This window comes from Varanus komodoensis, unplaced genomic scaffold (genome assembly GCF_004798865.1).
Source record: "Varanus komodoensis strain SLA01 unplaced genomic scaffold, ASM479886v1 scaffold18_3, whole genome shotgun sequence".
In the NCBI taxonomy this organism is placed as follows: domain Eukaryota; kingdom Metazoa; phylum Chordata; class Lepidosauria; order Squamata; family Varanidae; genus Varanus; species Varanus komodoensis.
The window spans coordinates 10,351,069-10,373,140 of record NW_025335549.1 but is presented as its reverse complement, the minus strand read 5'-3'; the positions used below and the strand labels follow the sequence as shown (position 1 = coordinate 10,373,140).

General features: G+C 45.8%; 1 protein-coding gene across 2 annotated transcripts in view; it reads right to left on the bottom strand.

Annotated features, from left to right (window-relative positions):
• The window catches only part of LOC123022105 (probable E3 ubiquitin-protein ligase MID2), a 155,632-nt gene that overhangs the window by 34,030 nt on the left and 99,530 nt on the right, over positions 1 to 22,072 (bottom strand). For both annotated transcript variants that reach the window (XM_044427526.1, XM_044427527.1), the window contains one exon: positions 4,725 to 4,820. In XM_044427526.1, coding sequence (XP_044283461.1) covers positions 4,725 to 4,820 — 96 coding nt within the window. The remainder of the gene's footprint in view (positions 1 to 4,724; positions 4,821 to 22,072) is intronic.

Here is a 22,072-nt window from a genome sequence, read left to right as displayed (position 1 = left end):
TTCAGAAGTACAGATAAAAGCCACAAGCAGTGAGAGAGAAAAACCTTTCCCCCCACTTTGGCTAGGCTGCCGCTTCAGCAAGGCTAAGGAGGGAATAAGCTTCCTGGATCCCTTTTATCTGCCTCACTTTTGATCAAGTTGCTGGGTAAGCAGAAATGCAATGCTGCCTTCAATGGCATTTTGTGGTCCAGGACTCAGAGCAGCTGGAAGATGAAGTCTCAGCAGGAGAAAGATTAACCTCAGAGGCGGCTTTGAAAATGACTGAGAATGAAGTGACAAGGAACAAGATGCATGCAAGGGAGACCAGAGGAAAGAGGACCAGGGAGCTGCAGGGCCGATCCTGTCAAAATCATGGCTCAGCTGCAAAGCTTTGGGCAGGTTGCTGTTCTCTTGTCTGAGAAAACTCAGATCGCATCAGGAGCCAGCAGGACAAGAAACAAGAACCCTCAGCCCCACCTGCAGCAGTCCCATGTGGTGATCCATACAGCTGCAGGCTTTGCAGTGGCATTCTAGGCTCCGAACTCAACTCACCCTCCCAGGCTGGCCTCTGCACCCTCCAAGCCAGGGCAAGCTCAGCAGAGCTTCTTGTCTGGTCTGGGGCTTTGCATGAGCAACTGTAGTTTTCCTATGGGGAGGGAATGGTTATGCTTTGCAGACATAACGTCTTCCCAGGGGAAGGCAGTGGGAATAGTAGGGAAGGGCTAAGAAAATACACAGTACCTCCTAGGACTGGACCGAACATATTTTGCAAGAAGTGTAGCACTCAGCATGTAGCCTAATGGAAACTCACTGCTGGTCAGCCAATGCACAATGAGCCTCTTTCTGCTCACCCCTAACAAACCTTTTGCTATGATGGAAATACAGGGTTTCAACCCTAGAGGTCTGTCATGGCACCAATATGGGGTTCAGAATGCAGTTGCAGGAGAGAAACAGTGGGCAGGAAGGGCAGGGTCTTGACCTCCAGCTCTTGGGCCATCGAGTGTGCAGTGAGGTACAGGCTACTCCATCAGTGCTGGAACAGTCAGTGTCTTATTCACGACCTTCCTAACCAGATAACGCAGCCCTGTCATCACACTCTGATTCAGAGTCCCTCTGTCTCTCCAGAAATCTCAGGTTGCAAAATGAGGTGAGGGACTTTAAAAATCCAATTAGCTCCACCAGGCAAGGAAGAATGGACCCCACCACCATAGGTCTTATCAGTCTACATAAGGTTTCAGTTGGCTTTGGCTCCCTGCTGAGACAATGTCCTCTGTTTTCCTGATACACAGAAAGACACTGGATAGCCCTACAAAGCCCTAAACGGCTTGGGTCCTGGCTACCTGAACGAGCGCTTACGTCCGTATATGCCCGACCGCCCTTTGAGATCTGCGAGAGAGTCCCTTCTCCGGGAACCCTCCATGAAAGAAATTAGGAGAGTAAGTACCCGGAGGAGGGCTTTCTCTGCGGTGGCGCCCAACCTATGGAATTCACTCCCCAAAGAGGTCCGCCTGGCACCGTCGTTACTGGTTTTTCGGCGCCAGGTAAAGACCTTTTTATTTAAACATCATTTCAATTGTTAAAACATATGATCTGGCCGGGGCAACTTCTTCTTCCTTCTCTTTCTCCTCCTATATTTTTATTTTATACTGATAATTTTAATTTTGTATTTGTAAATCAATGTATTTTTTTGTATTTTTATATTTAATGGTAATTTATTATGTACTATTGTATTTCAATGTATTTTATCATGTTGTAAGCCGCCCCGAGGTTTCGGCAAGGGGCGGCATAGAAATGTAATAATAATAATAATAATAATAATAATAATAATAATAATAGCGCAAGTCAGCAGGAGCTCTCCAAGGTACCAGTTTCTTCCTGCCTTCACCTTGCTACCACCTCTTCCAGTTAGCCTCAAGGGACCACAGAATGAGCAAGGAGGGAGGCATTAAACTTCCTTTCAGCAAACTATTTGTGGAAGGCCCCCGCCAAGTGGGCTTTGAACAAAAGCGGCTTACCTGGTACTATGCCTAGAACCCTGTGGGATATTGAAATTGCTCTCAGCTGCTCTCACTGCAAGATAAGGCTTTGGTTGAGAACCAATGCAGGTGGGCTGTGTTGTGGTATGAGAGAGCAGCACACAACAACCAAAAAACTGTTGGTCAGGGAGATGGGGAGGAGTCATCTGGAGAACTGTAGATGGGTGGATTTGGCCTGTGGCCTGAAACACATACTGACTGCCATAGATCAGTATCTCTACTTCCATTATTAAAAGAAGACAAAGAAGCTTGTTCAAAGAACCACTTCTTAATTTAGTAACTGAAAATCAATAGCCCATTAAGAAGAAACTAATTGCTATAGCTTCTCCTCTTCCACTGCCTCAGTAAACAAAGCAGTGAACTAATTCACTATTAATTGTTCAGCCTCTGGAAGGAATAAGGCATTAAAGTGCTTTGTTGCCTTCAGATGCAGTGGGTGAGAGATCTTTGCTGATGGAACCATGTTTCTGCCGCTTAATAGCCACAGAGATTTCTTGGCTTCTGCTTCTGCTGGATGGAAGGAGAGGGCTGGGGGTGGATAGGAAGGGAGGGGAAGATACCCTTGGGAAAGCAAGCATAAAGGTGCCTGACCAGCATCCTTGGAGTTTGAAAAAGACTGTCAAAGCCTTCCTGGACAAAAAAGGGGCACTTTTCCTCCATGGGATTCAAGGCAAGTTGCTAGTTTTCTATGCCTTTTATCCAACAGCTGGTGACAATGGGGGTGAGAAGGTCACCTCACTGATGGAGGGCCACTGAGGATGCCCGTCCAAGAGTCCCAAAATACCAGAATGGACAACGTCCAAAAGCTTACCCTATATGGAAGAAAACAGGGTGCCTGCAGGCCAGCACTGACCAACAAGATGTCACTTGGGGCTTACGAAAGGGCCAAGCTAAAGTTGCTTTTCATTTTGTTTCTTTTGCAAGAACTCTGCAATCCAGGTGGTGTATTAGGCCAGCTTTCCCCACTCTGGTGCCTTCCCTCTGATTTGGACTTCGACTCTAATAAGCCCTAACAACCAAAACACTTGGAGAACACCAGGTTGGAAAGGTTGCATTAAGATAGTCTTTCTTTTCTTTTTATAGTTAAACCCACCACTTTTATTTGGAAGACAACAAGGACAAATGACGGAAGAAAGCAAAGTCATTTCATGGGGACTATCCAGGAATGTGCTTTCAGCCTAGACTGGGTTCACCCTTCTGCAGGTAATATCCGCCTCCCAAACAGCTGTGGGAGGGGAAAGGGGAACTTCAGCTGGTGAAGCTCTACCCACGCACGTTACAAATTTGGATTGGAAGCACGTAATGGCTTGGGCCTAGCAGCTGTTTCATCTTCTAAATAAGTGCTCTTAACCCAGCCCGTTTTGTTTTTAACATGTACTTTGGCCCTCCAATGGCAGAGCACTAGAGAGGGGATGCAAACAGGCGGAAAGTGACTGGGGTGAACATGAAACGGGTACTGCGCTGATACGGAGAAGCAAGACAAGGGGATGGGGACATGCGAAAAGCTGTGGCTGACACAGATGCAAAAGCAGAAGTTTATTTGTGGTGCTTATTTTACATTTCCAGCCTGCCTTCAACAACCATAAATATGGATTCTCAAGGCAGCCTACAAACAGCACAAAATTAAAGCTACATTGAAAGAGACTAGCAGAAAAAAAGAACAATCCCAGTGGAAATTAATCAGGAACTCCCACTATAGTTTTATTCTATGTTTTATACTATATTATTGTATTTTTTGGTTTTAAACGTTGTCTTGTAATCCTCCAAGAGAACATCAGCGAATGGGCAGCACAGAAATCTGATAAATAAAAATTAACCTATCCAACTAACACTTATATTAGCAGTGTTCCACTGCCAGATAAGTACAGTTATATTTGGCTGAATATTAGCAACCTTCAGCTGAATATTGCTTTAATGTTATTGTGTGTTCCTTTTTTAATTGTTCTGCTTTATTTTCCAGCCCTTTCTAAGTCGGAGATGCTATAGGCAATAATGCTGGAATTATTATAGATTTAATAAATCAATAAGTCACCAAATGTGTTGCCACAGACCTGCCACTTGGAAAACCAAATGCCAGTCAAATTGTTGCAATTTCAGGGCACCCTCAGGCTGGCTCTTTTACACAAAACCTCATCCTGTTGGCACTAAATGCGTATCAATCAATTTAGTTTATTTGATATAGAGTCCAGGAGACTATTTTGGACTGCAGTTAGCAGACTCGTGTACGTCAGTGCTCCACCATGCTAAAATCTCCCTGCTTTTAGCAATGCTAATATATTCAAAAGAGGCTGCTCGCCTGGAAAGCTGTCTTTCCTTTGGCTTGCTACCTTTCTACATGAAGACGCTTTCCCCCTTTGAAATACTGTCGTATGCTGGAGCATGTGCTTTATCACAGTCTTCCCCAACCCGTTGCCTCCCAGAACTGTTAGATGGCAGCTTCTGTCCTTCCCAGCCAGCAGGGTCAAGTAGTCCAAGGCATCTGCAGGGGTTCAGCTTGGGGAAGGCGGCTCTGCCTGATTACATCGCACAACCGTCCACCCTGCTCCGTGTGCTTGCATCCCACAGCAATCTTTTGCAAGCAGCCCGCGACCATGGAGCTCTCCTCTGCTTCTGGCTGCACACTCAGCAAGTGGTCGCCAAGCCCGTCCCCAGAATATGGACACCGACAGACCCTGTGCCACCACCGTGCGTTCGTGAGCCAACACATACCTCCACCTGCTGGCAGATCTGTATCAGTTTGGCCATCTGGTTTTCCAGCTCACTATTTCGTTTAACCAGGTTGGTGAGGTTCATCTCCAGTGTTTGCTGCCAGCACAGAAAGAAGAGGGGAGACAAAGGAAGCAAAAAACAGAGAATAAATATCAATAAGCCATGGAGACCAGGCAAGCCAACGAAAAGGTCCCCGCAACTCAGATGGAGGTCCAGCAAAAGTGGGGCAGTTCATGGAAGCAACACCAAGTTAATGACTTCCACCACTGCACAGTCCTGGGAGAACTAGAGCTGGATTCAGTGGAATGACCAGTTTGTACCCATTGCAGAGAACAAGGGGCACTCTAAACCCAATCTTTGGGGTGGAGCATCATCTTTATCACAGCTTTAAAAAGAAAAGCATATCTCCTACTGGCTCCGTCCTCCCCTGCCACTGGCTGAGCTCCTGGGTGTGATGAAATGCCCATGAGCGTGCTAACTTGTGAGGGAGGGAGAGGATGCTGTGAAGCTGAATATTAAAGGTCAGCAATTCAGAGGCCGAAGTGAAGGGCACAGTTGGGGCACAGTGGACAGCCCAAACCCATACAAATGGATTGCAGGATACCCGTTGGGAAGACAGCTAGAAGCAATCAAGGAAGGCAGAAGCAGAGGGATGGGGAAGTTGGAAGCAAGGAAAGGGAACAGAAGAGGCAAAGGGCTTTACTTATAGATGGGCTGTTGGATCATGTAATCCAGTATTCCGACTACACGTTTCTTCAAGGTAGAGGTCTTTCCTAGTCCAGGCAAACCGGGATCCTTTTGCTCAGCCTTCCCAAGCCAGTGCCTTCCAAATGTTTTGGAATACCATCAGCCCGAGACAATCTAGTCAGTGGGCAGGAATTATAGGAGCTTAGTCCAAAACATCTGGAAGGCATCAGGTTGGGATAGGCTGCTTTAACTGGAAAACCTGGGGATTAAACATGAGACTTGTGCAAGAACCACATGGGTTCCACAGAAGAGTTACAGTCCACCTGCCCTACAGATTTCAGGGGTCCCTGGAAGATGTGGGGAAAATGATTTAAATACATGGAAGTGAGAGAAATATAAAGCAGAGGAGGGAAATGGAGCCAGGGAAAATATGGAGTTAAGGAAATGAAGAGAGAAGATGGATTGGCCTAAAGATGCACGTGGCCTAGGGACAAAGAATGTTGCGTGCTAATAAGGAAACTTCAGGACGGGCCTGCCATTCTCGTGCCTCGGTGCCTCAGCAAAGCCCACCCGCAAGGACCACCAGGAGACGGCCTTAAAAGACCTTTCCACAGGCCAAGGAGCTGCCATTTGAATTTCCCTCAATGCCCCTGACATGGCATCACTCCACGCCATGGTGTCCATGGTGGGACACATAACAGGCATTACCTGGTGGGGAGCCAGAAGCCACTCTTGAACTCCCCACAGGGCCCCTGACATCCCGTCATGGCTCCCTTGATGTGCTGCCTGTGGACAAGTCGCTGCTCCTTCACCTCCCCAAATCTGCTTGCTGCCTGACAGACCACAGGCCAAGAAACCAAAAGCGCCGGAGGAAACCAGGAGGAGGAGAAGACCGAAGCTTGTTTTGCTCTGAGCTCAGGTCTAACTAAGCAAAGCCTTTTATTGGGCAAACTAGGACACTTTGCTAAGCCCATTAATAAACAAAACCCACAAAAATTGGTAACTTAGTGAAGATGCATGTATAAAATACCTTTTTATGAGGGTTTAGGTGGGTCGGGGGAAAAATTGCTAGTGGCAGGAAAGGAAGCACTGCATGACTTCCCATCTAGCAATGTCATTATGGACCTGAGTTTTAAGGCTCAGGAAGCTGGCTGTGTCTGGAAAGGGGAGCAAAGTCTTGGAATGTGATCTACAGGCAAGACAGAGGTGGTGTTGGCCAGCAAGTAAGCTAAGGCAGGATTGGACAGACAACCTGTTTTGGAAAGAGTCCCTTGCAAAGATCAGGTTCACAGATGCTCAGTGCTCCAGGAATGTGCTGTCCCTCCTGCATGCACACGGAATTAGTGTGCAGGGAACCTTTCACTTCACCAGCTGTGCCCCGTCCCAGAAGAGGCACATCTGGTCCCAGAGAGGCATGTCCTAGTCTCTCGGGGCTAAATTACACACTATCACAAAAGCGCACACGATGTGACCCTACCTTTTTTCCCCTCCCCAGGTGAGGTTTTAATCCAGACAGGTCCTATCATGCATACATGTGAGAGATGGAGGTAAGCCATTCCAGCCAACCACTGAATGTTTAAATTCATTCCCTACCTCAGCACAGACAAGGAAGAAAAAACCTCCTTTGGTTCCACCTAGTCTTTTCCCCTTAAGTCCCACCCCACAACAGGGTAGAAAACTGGAGGGGTGGCTGGGTGGGAAAGTTTAAATCCCATACTCATGCTCAGTAGTTACGATCCACAGGACAATTCCAGTGCAGTAATTTTAGAAGTTAGGGTTGGATACATGCTGCTTATTTAAACTAGAGGGTACTTTTGCTCCCTTATACACAAACACACACACACACACCATTAAAAAAAGCATAAGACAAGCTTAGAGTTTGTTAGTAAATCTAACTGCTTCCTTCCCATGTTTAAATAAGGGATTACGTGCAGATCTATTATTGCAGAAAAAGAGTCTTCCATTTGTTCCTGCAGAAATTGCTAAGTAGTCATGCTTTGTTGCTCCAGTAAATATTAGGATTATGCATTTTATTCCTGTTTGCCCCCCAGCAACAAGAATGTGGTCTTTTCATGCCTGGTACCGCCAGACTGGGTTATATAAACAGTGTTCTATACAGGAAAATAAATACATTCTGTGCCAAGATAATCCAGCCTTTATGTTTCACCTTGTTAACTTGTTTTATTTTCCACTAAACCGTAACTCGCTACTTTTTGCAAATCAATGTCATGTTAAATCAGGGGTGAACAGAAGGTAGATTCGGATCTACCCACTGATCTCTCAGTGACTGGCAGTAGATCCGCAAGGGTTTGACTTGACAAGAACAAAACGCTTCTCCAGCCCCCAAATTAGGCTGCTGAAATGAAGCCGGCACGCAGGACGAAACCAGGACTGGGTTGTTGAGGGTGCATGTGAGTGTGTGTGTGTGGGGGGGGGGGGGTGATTGTATGAAACCACTGCAAAGACAGTTTCGAAACTGCCTACCAATTCTTGGTCTGAACCAAGGCACAACGTCCCTTAATTCTGCAGGCGTATGTTCACCATGATTCACTATTGTGCTCCTGAGTTGGTGGACCTTGAGATTCCAGCGAATAACAACAACAAAGTAGATTCGATGAACGTCACCCTTGATGTACCTGAGAAAGCACCATACAGTCTAGCAAGTGTGGCAATGAACCAGCTGGCTTCTGGTTCATGCGTTAATAATTTTCATTAAAAACATGTCAACAGAAAGCAGTTTGAAACCATTTTAATCCCACCTGTTTTCTTTTAAATCAACCTTCTAATTGTTGGGCTTGCAACTTACAGAAGCCTCTCCTTCTTGGATACTGTTGGTGTTCTTGTGAACTTTTTATATTCACACTTGCAATTCATGCAATAAAATAGGAGACTCTAATATGCAAAAAAGCAGAAGAGAAGAAAATAACTGAGTGTGAAAGAGGAAAGTGGGGGAAAAGATGAGGTAATCCTTGATATTGCAATGTCTACATGCTGCACAAAAACCGTACCCTCTCAAACAACCCTTTATTCATTACCGTATTATATGAAAAGCATTGTAAGAAAATCTCAGTCAACTTCACTTTTCATGATCCCAAACAGGCCTAACATCAAAGGTGCCTCCCACATCTTACTTCTATTTCTTGTCCTCCAAAGTAGCTCAGCTTCTGTCATGAAGTGACTCTGCAGGTATTTGGATGACGAAACATTGAGATGCACGGGCAACAATTGGCCTGAAAGGTTACTTATTACAGGGAAACTCGATGTGGCATGGCAGACTGTAGCAACAGGACATGCAGCCCTGCCTTTATTCCACATAATTGGTATTAAAAGGCGCAGGAGAGGAAGAAATTAATGGCCGCCTGTTTAAAGCAGGGTCACTGAAGAGCTGAGTGCCAAGGCTCAGAAAAATCAGAGCAGAGTGCGTGAAGCTTATAAAAGGGAACATGATCTTAGAATGGCTGAACAGACAGGAGAGAGGTGTGGCTGGTCAGCAAACAAGGCAACTGTCATTGGGAGGAGATCCTTGATCTCAAGGATCAAGTTCATAGTTTTGGGGTGCTCCTGGATCTGTGGCTTTCCTCGATGCACAGAGGGTGCTGCATGACCAGGAGCACCTTGCTTAGCTCTCACTGGCACACCGGCCATGTGCCTTCCCAGAGAAGGTGGACCTGGCCACAATGAGACATACCTTGGTCGCCTCCCAACATGCAACATACTGTATGTAGGGCCACCCTTGAAGAGCACATGGAAGCTGCAGCCAGTGCAAAATACAGTAGCCTGGATGATTTCTGGTGCTTCTTGTTTAGACAGGCTGGACAGGCCTTTGATTTGACTCCAGACCCACTTCAAAGTGCTGGTATCTCCCTATAAGTCCTCAACAATGTAGGGCCAGAAGATCTAAGATCAACTCAGGGCCAGAATCTATCCATAAAATAGGATACCATTGTTTTCCAAGCTTCTGCTGCATGCCTCACTACCAAAAAAAGGTTCCTTTGAGAACACTGCACAGGGACATGTGAGCTATAGAAGTCACTCTCAAGGGAAGTTAGACCAGCTCTCATTCCGATGACTTTAGGTGGGCCGCAAAAGCGTTTGTTCTGCCAAGCTTTGAATGGTTTTTAATTTGCAAAAGAAGGCTTTAATCATTCCATTAGTATTAAATTGTGGTGGCGTTTTATCTCACAGACTAGCTCATCAGCTCTTTTTAAGGCCAAAAACAGGTGAAGAAATATCTCAGATAAATAGAAAACAAATAGAACAAAAACTAAGGAACTAGAGTATTTCTTTTCTGGTGCTTCTTTTCTGGCGATTTTACTGGCTGTCTTGTGTTTTTATTTTTTAATGCTTTGTTTTATGTTACCTTTTAATGAAGACTTTATTGCATTTATTATTAGCTGCCTTGAGTACCACTTCTTGGCAGAGAGGCATGATTAAATAAATAAATAAATATTAATGTTTATTCTACTAACCACAGGATATTCTTCCCATTCCTTGGCTTCTGTCCAGGGCAAACAAAATCTTGACATCTAAGAATGCAACAGTCGTTTGTGCCTCATCACAGCTGTTATGCTGAAACAATTCCCCTCCTGGGAAAAGGAGGTCGCATCCAACCCCACTCTGGAAGCCATTGGTAGGCTGCCATTTCTTCCAACGGACGCTTGTTGATGCAGTATTTATGAAGCAAAAATGCAATTGAGGCCAGGCACAGAAAGAGCCCATTTGAAACTATTTAAGATATTGACAGATGAACATTTCAGCCACTCAATAATTAAAATGACACTGCCTTTCCATTTTTAGGAAATGGTTCTGCTCCAAGAAAAAAAATTCCAACCTGTTGCATGGCATGTCATGAAAATGATACCTCATTAACATTGCATAGTCCACAAGCAAAGGAGGATTGTGCCCTGCAGGCCTGTTTCATTTTTACTCAAGCCTGACATGAAAGGAAGGCTCCCCTCTTCCTGCAAGGGGCTCCCATGAAACAAGGCGGACTGCAGCTCAGCAACAGTCAAAGCTTTACATGCAGATGCTTCCAGCTGAAATGCCCACTGTCTTCAAATTAAAATGAATGCACGGGAAAGACCTTTGCTGGAGACCCCAGTGTAGGAAGTGTGGCCCTTGATGGACAAGCAGTCAGACCTGGCATGAAGCAGAAGCTCCTGCAACCCTCCGCTCTTCCTGGCATCTTGACGTTAGTTCGCCTTGGAAAATCCTTACATATAAAGGGCAAAGGTAGGGTTAAAACACTGTGGGTGTGGGGATATTTATACTCAGGAAGGAAAGAATTTGAGATTTAATGTGGAAGAAGGGAAACCCAATTAATCCATCCCTCAAGAAGGCTTAGACTAGCCTTCCCCACGCTGGTGCGTTCTGCATGTTTTGGAGCACATCTGGCTGCACTGGCTGGGAAGGTGAAGTCCAGGCTCTATTGAAGGCACCAGTCTGGGGAAGGCTGTCTTAGAATCCCGCTGAAGGCATAATCCCATCTTCCCCACCCTCAGCCCAGGTGAGGTGTGCCTCCTGCATGGATTTTTATCATTGTCAGCCACCTAGTTAAAAAGCCAGGGACAAAGAGAGGAGAGGATGCTTGAGACAATGCCGCCCCCTCTCCACCCTACCACACCCCCTTTTCTTCCCCCTGGTGTCCTCAGGAGACTGGCGCCCTTCCTTCCATGCCTCCGGCAAGGGGCTTGGCCACGGGCACGGCCTCCAAAGGCTCAGCTCAGAGATCTCAGAGCTACGCCTCCAAACAACTGGCTGCCCCCCTCACCACCAGGCCATGTCAAGAGGCCACCTGAGGAACCCTTAAAAGCCCATCTTCAAATCCCAACATATTTAATCATGCTTATGTACTGGGCAAGGTCTACCACCTTTTTCTCACCGGTTCCTCATCTTGAACAGCTGCATGGCAGGCAAGCACTGCTGGTCTTCGTGATGCTGGAAACAGTCGTTCCTATCTAATGTGCGGGAATAGATGGGTTATCATTTAATTGGGTTCAGGAAATGTATGCATTCCCCCAAATTCTCTAGTTTCCTCATAGGTGGGACTGAAACAACCTACATCTGCTGGGGGTGATGGACAGATTCGTCCGTGCCCTGACAAAGCATTTCACAGCATTCCATGAAGGCAGAAATTAAATTTACCCAGAAACATGGAACAAATGCACACTGCCTGTCGTCACACCGACACAGATGTCCGAGGATCACGGCCACTGCATAAATCCATTGCATCTGCGGTGGAGAGCTGAGCTTCCTGGGGAATAATTCCTGCAGCTCCGCTCTGTTAAGCATCAAGGGATGGGGAGGAAGAAGAGAAAGACTGGACTCGGAAACCTCTGGAAGGCACAGGTTGTTTCTGTAATTAGCATGACTCTTTTGATCCTTTGTTCCTGTTGTAATATGAATGCTTTCAAGCCATTGGCAATGTTTAACCAAGTGTGTTTGTTTAAAGCATGTATCATGCAGGCAAAAAGGGTATATTGAATGTTTGCTGTTTTCACAGAGTCGAATCTGCTATTCTAAACAAACTGCTATTGATCTTTAAAAAAAAAAAAGCCAGCTGGTTGCAGTCCTTCGCTATCATGTTTTCTTACAGCTCAATGCTATTAAGAGCATAATTTGACTAAAAACACTGAACATTTCACTTGCTAATTATCTCTCTAGTCAGCAGCTTGGCAGCTTAGAAGTTTTAGCTTTGAAAGAGCAACAGATCCTCTTTAATGTTCTAATGCAGCTAATGAAGGAAAATTAACTGGGAGAGTTTTCCAAGAAGCCAGCTACCAGACACACACAAATGCCCAAGATGGCTCTGCAAGGAACCCGTGTATCTTCCTGAATGGTTTCGTGCATGTTTCTGTTTGCCAAGCAGTCTGGACTTGTTTTTTAATGATGAACATCAAATTCACAGAGTGCCCACAGCTATTTCATTGAAAAGCAGATTCCCCCAAGCTGTTCGGAGGTTCACAAAAATATGAAAACGGCCATCACAAACAGTTCCTCACTGTTTGTAATGGTTCCATGGCTGGTGTCGGGAGTAAACATGGTTAGGCCCCTGGAGTTTCCCCTCCTCTTCACCACGGCAACCTGCTTCTTCACTCGGTCCAGACAACAGTGGTAACTTCTCTTCCTTCTCTTTCCTTCTCCTATATTCTTTATTTACTTATTTTATACTGTTAATTTTAATTTTATATTATTGTATCTCAGTGTATTTTTTGTATTTTTGTATTTATTGGTAATTTATTATGTTCTATTGTATTTCAATGTATCTTATTGTGTTGTAAGCTGCCCCGAGGCTTCGGCAAGGGACGGCATAGAAATGTTATAATAATAATAATAACAACAACAACAACAACAACAACAACAACAACTGCAAAGAAAAGCAGCCACCTCTTTCACTGGTTCTCTGCCTGTCAAGTTAGCAAGTGGTAGGGATGATGAGAGAGAGGATGAGGAGCAGCAATTGCTGAAAAGGGTAGTTATAAGGGAGACCTCCTGGAGAGAGGAGCCCATCGAGGGTGACTTGCCCAAGGGCCCCCCCAAAACCTGAAGTCCACAGCACTCGCTGCTCAGTGGAGAAATGCCCTCCTTGCCTGGGTGCAAGTGAGAATGCTTCAGCCCTCACTGAATTGCATCGCCGCCACTCGCAGCTCTGGGTAACCACATGCAGCAGAGAACTGGGCTGCGCTGCCTTTGAAGGCGATGTAAAAGAAAGGCTTTATGCAGGTGCCGTAGGGCTGAGGAAAGATGCCGCAACGGAAATTCTGCCCGCAACCATCGGATTCTGCCACTACTTCTAGCACTGTGGTGTCCTCTGTTGTTGCCACTTTTGGAAGGAAGGGCTGCGAAGACTAGAACCGTACAATATTCCAAGTCTGGTTGAAGCACAGATTTGAATCATGGCTTTGCATGCAGATCAATGCCCCCCCAATTTAACCCTTGGCATTTCCACTTTAAGAAGAACAAGATCTTAAGTGGTAGGCCTGAAGACCCCTGGCAGACCACCACCCATCAGAGTGGATGAAACTGAGCAAAATGGACCCATGCAGACTGGCCTGGTCTAAGGGAGTACCCTGCAGCCGTTTAAAGATGCAGGAACAATGTCCTCTCAACAGCACAGCTAGAGAAGTGTGAATCGGTCTATCCCCAGTCCATGACAACCTCCCATCTTCATATTTAACATCCATTCCATCTTGTTTCCATTCATGCATGCTTCTACTGCATGAATGTTTGTCTATAAATAATAATCAAACGTATGTTTTAATGCTGCTCACAAAACATGCATGTAGAAACACATTCAGCTAAAATCAACATTTTAAAACTACTACTGTTTTAATCAAATGTATCCCAAAATTTGGAGAAGACAGACAGACATCGGAAATGTGATCACATTCTGATCCAAGCTGAGGTTGGTTTGCATCAAAATTCACACATTCTGAGTACTTCTGCTTCCCTGATCAAAAATGTTGACTCTTTGTTGGGAATGAGAGGGGCAATTGTTCTTGACATGCATCCCCAGGTTATACTGATCTGGAGGAGGAGGAGGACAAGGAGGAGGAGGATGAGGAGAGGCCTGGGAAACTGGGCTCCAGACTTTGAGACAGGAATTTTTCTCAAGGCCACCCTCTCCAGGTGTTCGGGTGGACTCTGAGCATAGCCAGGATTTAGAACTACTGGGAGGGGAACGGCTGCTCCAGAAGCCAGAATAGGCTGGTACAATCCTTGACCCCATGATGCGGCATTGCAAGAGCAGGGTAGCCCACATTCTAGGGGGGCTCCCCAGAGGCATGGGGCTCAGACTTACACAAATGGAGGGTTCTGCTAGATTGGGTTCAACAAAGCTCTCTGTGCATGCTCAGAGACTCATTCTTTGTCAGCTGTGCATAATGGAAGTGCTTTGGAGAATAAAGATGTTTTTGCCAGACAGCAGTCTGTTGGTTTGGAAGTGCGAAGGGGGAAGCCTAGCTCACAGCACTCTTTTCATGCACCTTGCCAGAGGAAGGAGAAGCAAAGGAAAGTTCCAGATTCTGTCATGATGAGAGTCAGCTTTTAGTCCTTAACAAGGACCCCGGTTCTCTTGATTACAGATAAAAGCTCAGAAGCATGGTTACAGTATGCCCAAAGGCAAGCATGAGAGAGACTGATATCTGTTTCTAAAACCTCATTATTTTGGGCTGGTAGGGGGAGTCTGCCTGCGGGGTTTTGAGCATTCAGCAGTAATAGCAGCAAATGCCTCCTCCACTTGCTCAGGGGAGACAAACAGATGAGAAAACACATTCCAGTCCTCAAGACTACGCTCAAGATTTCAAAAGAAGAGTGCAGCAGCACCTGTATATGTCCTAAATATTGCATAAGAGAGTTCATGAATGGCAACCGATCCACTTCCATGTTCAGTTCTACCTGCTAGATATTTCTTTAGAGATCCAAAGTGGGGAGCTATAGCCTCCCAGATGTTTTGCCCTACCATTCCCATAGCCAATAGAGAAACAATGCAGGTTATAAATCAAACCCCATTTCCAGAACAGTTTGGGGGCCAGAATAGCTAGAATCTATCTCCTCGCTCCCTTATAAGCCATCTGTCCTTTAAGAGCAGATCTTGTGTATCATGCATGTATCTGAAGCACCCTTTGTGGGAATATAACAGAGCATTTTATCCATATCTGTACGTGGATTGCAGCACTCTCTGCCCTAGCAGAGCTGTGCGAACCCCCTCCTCAATTACATTTATCAGTTTGAAGATTTACTGCAGCAGGCATTCTAAAATCGATTGGGCTCAACCATGTAGGCGTTCTTGTTTCTCTCAGGATTGTCTTCCAATATTGTTTCTTGGATTTTATATCATTAGCACCTTGGGCATCCTTGGCTGAAATAGCAAATTTTGCTAAAACACAATAAAACATCACAATGAATTCTCCTTCTGGCTTCCTTCCAGGTGTCAAGCCCTGTTGAGACCAGAGGCGGAGGTGCCAGCGTAAAAGACGAGAAAGACTTTCCACTGCTACCACGATACATGTTTCTCATTTCCTCTTTGTCCTCTCACTAGAACCCTGAGGTCTACCAAACAGAGCCAGATACAAAATCAAGGCCCAATTATCTGTTCCTATCCTTCTTATTGTCAATTGTGAACTGTCTGTGTATACCTTTGCATATAAATTGCTTTTATATTATGTACAATCGATGTATGTTTACGTTTTTAAATTTCTTTTAACCACAGATTTACCTTTGGCTATTGGGCAATATAGAAAAACAATAAAGGAAAGAAGGAGGCTGCTTCACCCCATGAGTGATACATTGGCATATATACAAATCTACTTTTAAGTTACAAAAGATCAAAGATTCACGCAACTCTAAAATGGACCAAGCAAATGATTAGCACTACTTTTTAACAATAAGGAACATTGGGACTGAAAGATAATCAATTAGCCTGAAGCTGGCCAATCTAGAGATTTCTTTTCCTTGCAGTTTTACTTGCCCTTGTTAAAGTATTGGATTTTTTTTTTTTTTTTAAAAAAAAGCCCTTGTAGATCTACTGTAAATCATCTAGAGGTTTACCAGTAAAACCCAATCTATCTTTGGCCCACTCCTGGCCTTGTAAAGTTGTGGTTGTGTTGGAAGTTGAGCTAGGAACTTGTTGGGTCAGTGTTCATAGACACCAAGTGGCAACACTCACCAGCTTCCAGGCCCCAGTCAGGTGACTGAACTTCTGGTCAGGCTGCATTCTGACTAGGGACAGAAAAACTCATCTGCTGTCCTGAACAAAACTCAGCCACTTTTCAGTATTTGCTGAACTCTGTGATGTAATTCTCCATTTTAAAAAATTAACACAAGAATTACATGCAAAAATTCATTAGTGAAAATCAAGTTTTCAAAATACGTTATACTAGGGAAATTGTGCACAAAATGTGCATAATTAGGAAAAATAAACAGAATGATGCTTATGAATATTGGTGCAGAAATCCAAACTTAAATAGAAATTGGACAGTGCATCCTGAGGCTCTGAAAAAGCAGAAACTGAGCTGAAGCAACATTGACATTGTTGCCCATTCCTAATTCTGACAATACGGCTTGGTTCAAACAGACTGCCAAGGCCATCTCTGGTTTCCATCTGATTATAGATTTGCCTTTTGTCCAAAGCAGGAAACTATGGATTGAGCTTGTTGTGTCCCCAGGATCAAACTGTGTTTTCCAATCTTGCCAAGGCAAGTAGGCACAAACCACAGTTAACAGACTAGAATAAATGAGAAAGGTAACATTTTCCATAAACTAAGAAGGGAGAAAAGGCAGGAACAGCGGCCTGTGAATAGAGGAAGTGCAAGACTCCTCAGAGGTTCATTTACAACTAGGCAACCCATGGTGTGGAATTACACCTGAATCCACTGCACAGGTGTTTTTGTCCTGGACTGTTAGTCTCAAGCAGCAACCCCACAGGTCAAGTCCAATTCTAGAGTTTCCTGCCCCCGCTTTCCCTGCCTGCTGGTCATTTGATGTTTTCCCAGCTCTTCCATCGTCGTTCCCCCATCCCATCCTAACAGGGTGCCTTGCCTCTCCTAAGACTAGGCACTGGTAATAAGAGCTTTAAGCTAAAATATGGTGGTGGTTTCCTCCCCACCCCTTCTGCCTTTGGACCTGACCAGCACTGCAGAGCAGCTGAGCTTCTCCAACACTGTATTTGGACCTCAGACTGAAAGCCATTTAACACCCTGGTCCACAACTTGCACACAGCAACCTAACAGGCATTATTAACAGTGACTCCTGAGGGGAGGGTGTGAAGATCCATCCAGAAGTACTTCAAGCCACCCTGAAAACCTGTGCCAATATATATATTTATATTCAAAGCACACCAACTGCTGAGCGTTAAACCCACATTTAACACATCACACCTAGCTGTTTGGAAGAGGAGTCGGTTGCCAATGCACACAGGATCACAGTTGCAAGTAAGAGACCAACAGAAGAAGCGACAATGATAAGCTGCCAGTGACTAAAGTGAAGGAGGTGAAAGAGAAGTGCCAGGACTAATGCTGAGAAGGGCTCTGTGGGGACCATCAAGCAAGCTATTTCAGCAGAATTTCTGGGAGGAAGCAATGACTTTAATAAATGGAGTGGTATACTAAGAAGGAATGGCTATTTCACAGGAGCAGAGAAAAGCATCTTCAAATAAATATCTGACTCATAATTTAAAGAGAAGAAGGCTTTATCTGGGAGATGCTATAAGCACGAAACAAAAAGGGCATGAAACTGAGAGACATAATATTCTGGATGCACTAAGGCAAGAGTTCATGGTGCAAGCCACTTTAACATGGTTAGAGCATGGTTTAACATGGAAAAGCAGCATGCAAGCAGGGTTGGGAGAACTAGGCATATTCCAAGCAACTGAAATTCTCCAAACCTCTTTCCAAAGCTCAATTCAGCTCGTTTTTGTTTTTAACCTGTTTTTCAGTTGGTACGGATACAAAAAATCCACGTTTCTGTGCACATTTTCTCCCCACTGACTAGACCATGAAATACCTGTTTTGGGAGAAACATGCGCATTTTTCCAAATTGCTATCACAAGTTTGGAAATGTGCAAATATTTCTCAAAAGCAATGCACTCTGGTTTGCATTTGGGGTTTTGAGTGGAGCACGTCGGGATGATTTGTGAACTGAAACAGAATTCTCATACATCCCAACACTCAGCTAAAATGAATGACTGCACAGCAGCTGCACAGGAAGGCAAGACAAAGCAGAATTTGTTATCTTATCATTTCTGGACAAGCGATCAGCATTCTTCTCCTATTTTGGCTGCGGTCTCCTAAATCACCTGGAAAAGCATGCAGGCAGCTTATGAGAGGGTTCAGCGACATTTCTGGATTAGTTAGCACATTTAGATTTTGAGGAAATGCCATGGGCTTTTTCACTAAATGGCTGCCATGAAAGCCGGTCACAAAATACCCATTTTACAGGAAAGCAACAGGCAAGTAATCTGGCCAATAAAATGTACACAAGACAGAGGTCGGCAGTGCACAGCCGCTGGCTCACAGGTGCCTTAGGAACTGGACTTCCCAGTGAACTTTGAGGACACTGGCGTACCTTGTCCAGTCAATGAAGTCCTGCTGAACTGAAAGTGATTTTTAACAGGAGAGACAAAGAGTGAGCATGCACAGCATTCAAGAGAACAGAAATGTTGCTCAGGAGCCCCCACTGGGCTACTGGCAAATTAGCAGATATTGGATTTTTGTCCCAATAGTGCTTTCCACACGCTTTTGCCAGAGAGTCGGGCAGTGTTTCCATGTTTCATCTTAAGACAGAGGGGGTGGGGTGGGGGAAGAGAGAGACTTAGCCCTACTTGATTTGAGGGGAAAGTAAAGAATCTAAACCAACAGACAGCAAAGAGGACATAATCTCATTTACAAGTGTCTAACAAGGCAGAGATCTCTGGATGCCTGCCAATCCTGGCAGGGTCCACCGCTGACTTGCTTCTGCTCATTACCATGCTTGCCTGCTTATCCTCAACTGCAGGCAAGCCAACAGAGAACTGGATAAGGGGAAGCTGCAGCCAGTGCTGCCTGCTTGCTCATCCGACCACTCTCCGCCATTGGTCCTCCGCCTGCACCGCTACCCGTGGGGAAAGGGCAGGGGGCGGCTGGCAGTCTTCGCCCTTCCATCAGCTCGCACGCTCTTGCTGGCTCAGGTGGGAGAGTCATCGGCAGTGGCACAACAAGGAGCAGAGGCAGACGCTGCCCTCTCCCCCTGGGTAATGGACTGAACAAGGGAGCAGGATGGGAAGAGGAGGCCCCGGAACTAGATCAGGCCATGGAAACTAGGCTGGGACAGTTCCTGGTTCATATCTCCAGATGACGACGGACATGCAGGAAGCCATAGTTCTTTCCTTTCCTTTCTGCCTCCAGCCATCCCCTCGCTGCTCTTCTGTTCAGCCTCTGTCAAGGCAAAGGCCTAACGCTCCTGGGAGCTGGTGAGACCGAGGGCACAGAGTTCCTCTACAGACGAGGCCTTAACCAGAATTTTGGGCAAGGCAGGTTTCCCGGGGAATAGGAGAAGGAATAGGGCAGCACCACAGAGCATGCTGGGTGGGGCTGGAAGCCAGACAAGCTTGTCTGCAGGTCACTCCGACAAGCAGCGGCTCATGAGCGAGCCTTGAGTAGGAAGCAGCTTTCTTCCGGCTGGTCCTCCACACGGACGAAGGCCTTCTCTCTGACCTGTTCAAACAGACTTGAGGCTGCAGGGACACGGGGGCCGCCGCAGTGTGGGGGCTGTTTTCATGGCTACAGTCTGAGCACAGCACAGCAACCTCCTCTGGCTTCAGGGGGAGGGACTTACCTGGAGGAGGGTCCTGAGCAGGTAGAAGCCCCATGACATTTCTGTAACTAAGTCCTCTCCCTGAACTGTTAACACAGGAGCCTCTTCTAGGGCAGAGGCTGTAGGGTCCCAGACTATGACAATTTTACAGGTCTGCTGTAAGGATTCTTGAGATAATGAAGGTATCTCATATGTATGATTATGCATTTACTTGATTTATATCCCACCTTTTCCTGTTAAGAACTCAAAGTGGCTTACATCACTTTCCTCCTCCTGCTGTCAAATCTTATCCCCACAACAACCCTGCAAGGTAGGGTAGGCTGAGAGTCTGTGACTTGCCCGAAGTCACCCAGTTGGCTCCACGGCTGAGCAGGGACTAGAACCCAGGTTGCCTGAATCCCAGGCCTGCAGTCTTAAGCATTATGCCACACTGGCTGGTAGTTTCCCTCAACCTAGAGCCCTCCGGATATAGTGGAATACAGCTCCCATTATCCCCATCTAGCATGCAGACCATAGTTCAAACACACCTGGAGGGCACTGGATAGAGGAAGCCTTGCCTGTAACAGTTGCAAATGTGCTGTTTGTTTTGTTTTACTTTTGCCATGAAATGTTATGTAGAAATACAGTCAACAAAATAAAAGCAACGAAAAGAAACATGCATAATAATAAAGAAACAAGATAACCAACTGTTCACTCATTTTAATTCTTCATCTGTAACTAAGACACTTATGGATCACCTGCAGCAAAACAGCCTGCCTGAGAAGGGGCCGGATAGCTACGGAAAGGGCGAAAATGCAACTGATGCAGCTCATAGAAACAGCATGTGCAACTGTGTGTTCTTTTCTGTGTATAGGCAGCTATATGCTGTTGTAAGTGGCAGGTACACAGTTAACAGCTTTCCCTAAAAGCCATCATTGTTACTTTGCAAAGAGCGGTTTTCCCGCTGCCCAAGCAGCAGCATCTTACACATTCCCCGTTGGGGCACTCGGCTAATTAACCGCACAGCTCCCGAACAGTGCCAATAAAAGCAGATGGGTTGGGAGAACCAGACAGAGAAGCTCCCAATGCGCAGAGCATGATTTATCCCCTCCACGCATGGCAGCAAACTAAGTAGTTCCTTTCAGCATCATTTCCTCCTCTCCCGCACCTCCACCCCAGCCCGGTTTTCACTGTAATACTGTGCTTTGTGGTTTCCCACACCCTCCACCCACCCACCCAAATTAGCAGCAGAGAAAATGACGTATTGATCCTGACTCCATCTGAGCTTCACAAGACAGAGGGGTCAATCTGATCTGGGCTTGTTTTCTCCTAGTCAAGTTGTCCAGGCTTCTTGGAAGAAAGCCAATTGCCAATAAGCTACAGCATCAATAATCTTGCTTTCATTCCCAGTGAAATCCCAACACTGAGCAACAGTTTGCAGCTTTGCTGTGTGACTGGTCGCTGCTGGGAGGAACACACATGCGTGCGAGGCAGAAGCTGGGAAGTGATCCCAAATGCAGGGCTCGAAGAAGAGGACTGTCACCCCTCACTGCCAAATATACTGTAGTTACTGCAATGAACACTCCAAGAGCTGCTTGGAACACGGAATGCAAAGTGAGCATCAAAGAACAATGGGCTGGACCAAGCCAAAGGGGTTAGGGAACAACTGCTGGTTGGTTTGGGTTGGCTGGTTTTTACAATATGCATAGGCAATAAAGATCGAGGGCAGTTCTACTCCCAGTGTCTCTCCCATCTCCATGGTCATCCAAAGTCAAAGTCCTTTCAAATGATCCTCTAGGCTGAGTTCTCCAATGCACTGTCACAGAGAGCTACATGCCCGCAGACCCCTCTTGGTGCCAGTAAGGATCCCTGCTCCTCCTGATTTTAATTTCATTTCTTAAGAGTTAAAAAACAGTCATTGGAGGCTGGGCAAGCTGCAAAATGAAGCTCTGCCCTCCATCTTTAAAGCACCATCTTTATCTGGGCCCCAAAGAGGAGTTTTGTGTTTCAGAGCTCAGACCCCACCTCTGCCTTATGCTTTTAAGTTTTTGGGCAAGTTGCATTCCATTTGGACTCACCAGTGTGCCTTCAGGAAAATGAATGTTTTGGAACAAACCATGCCTACCTCGGCATCCATTTTACGAAAGGGCAAGGCCACCTGATGGCACCCAGTTTGCAAGAGCACCCATGATAGTCTGTCCATCAACCCCAAAAGCTAAAGCAAACCCTCTGCCACATTTGGGAAAGAAGAGAATTCAGCAGGGTCCATGGTAGAAGTTGGTGAGTGGGAGCGTCATCTGCCTGAATTGCTACACATCTCTGGAAGGCACAAGAGCCCTGTCAGAAAAGGGTGGCACCAATCCTGCTAGCCCAGGACACTCCAGATGCTTTGG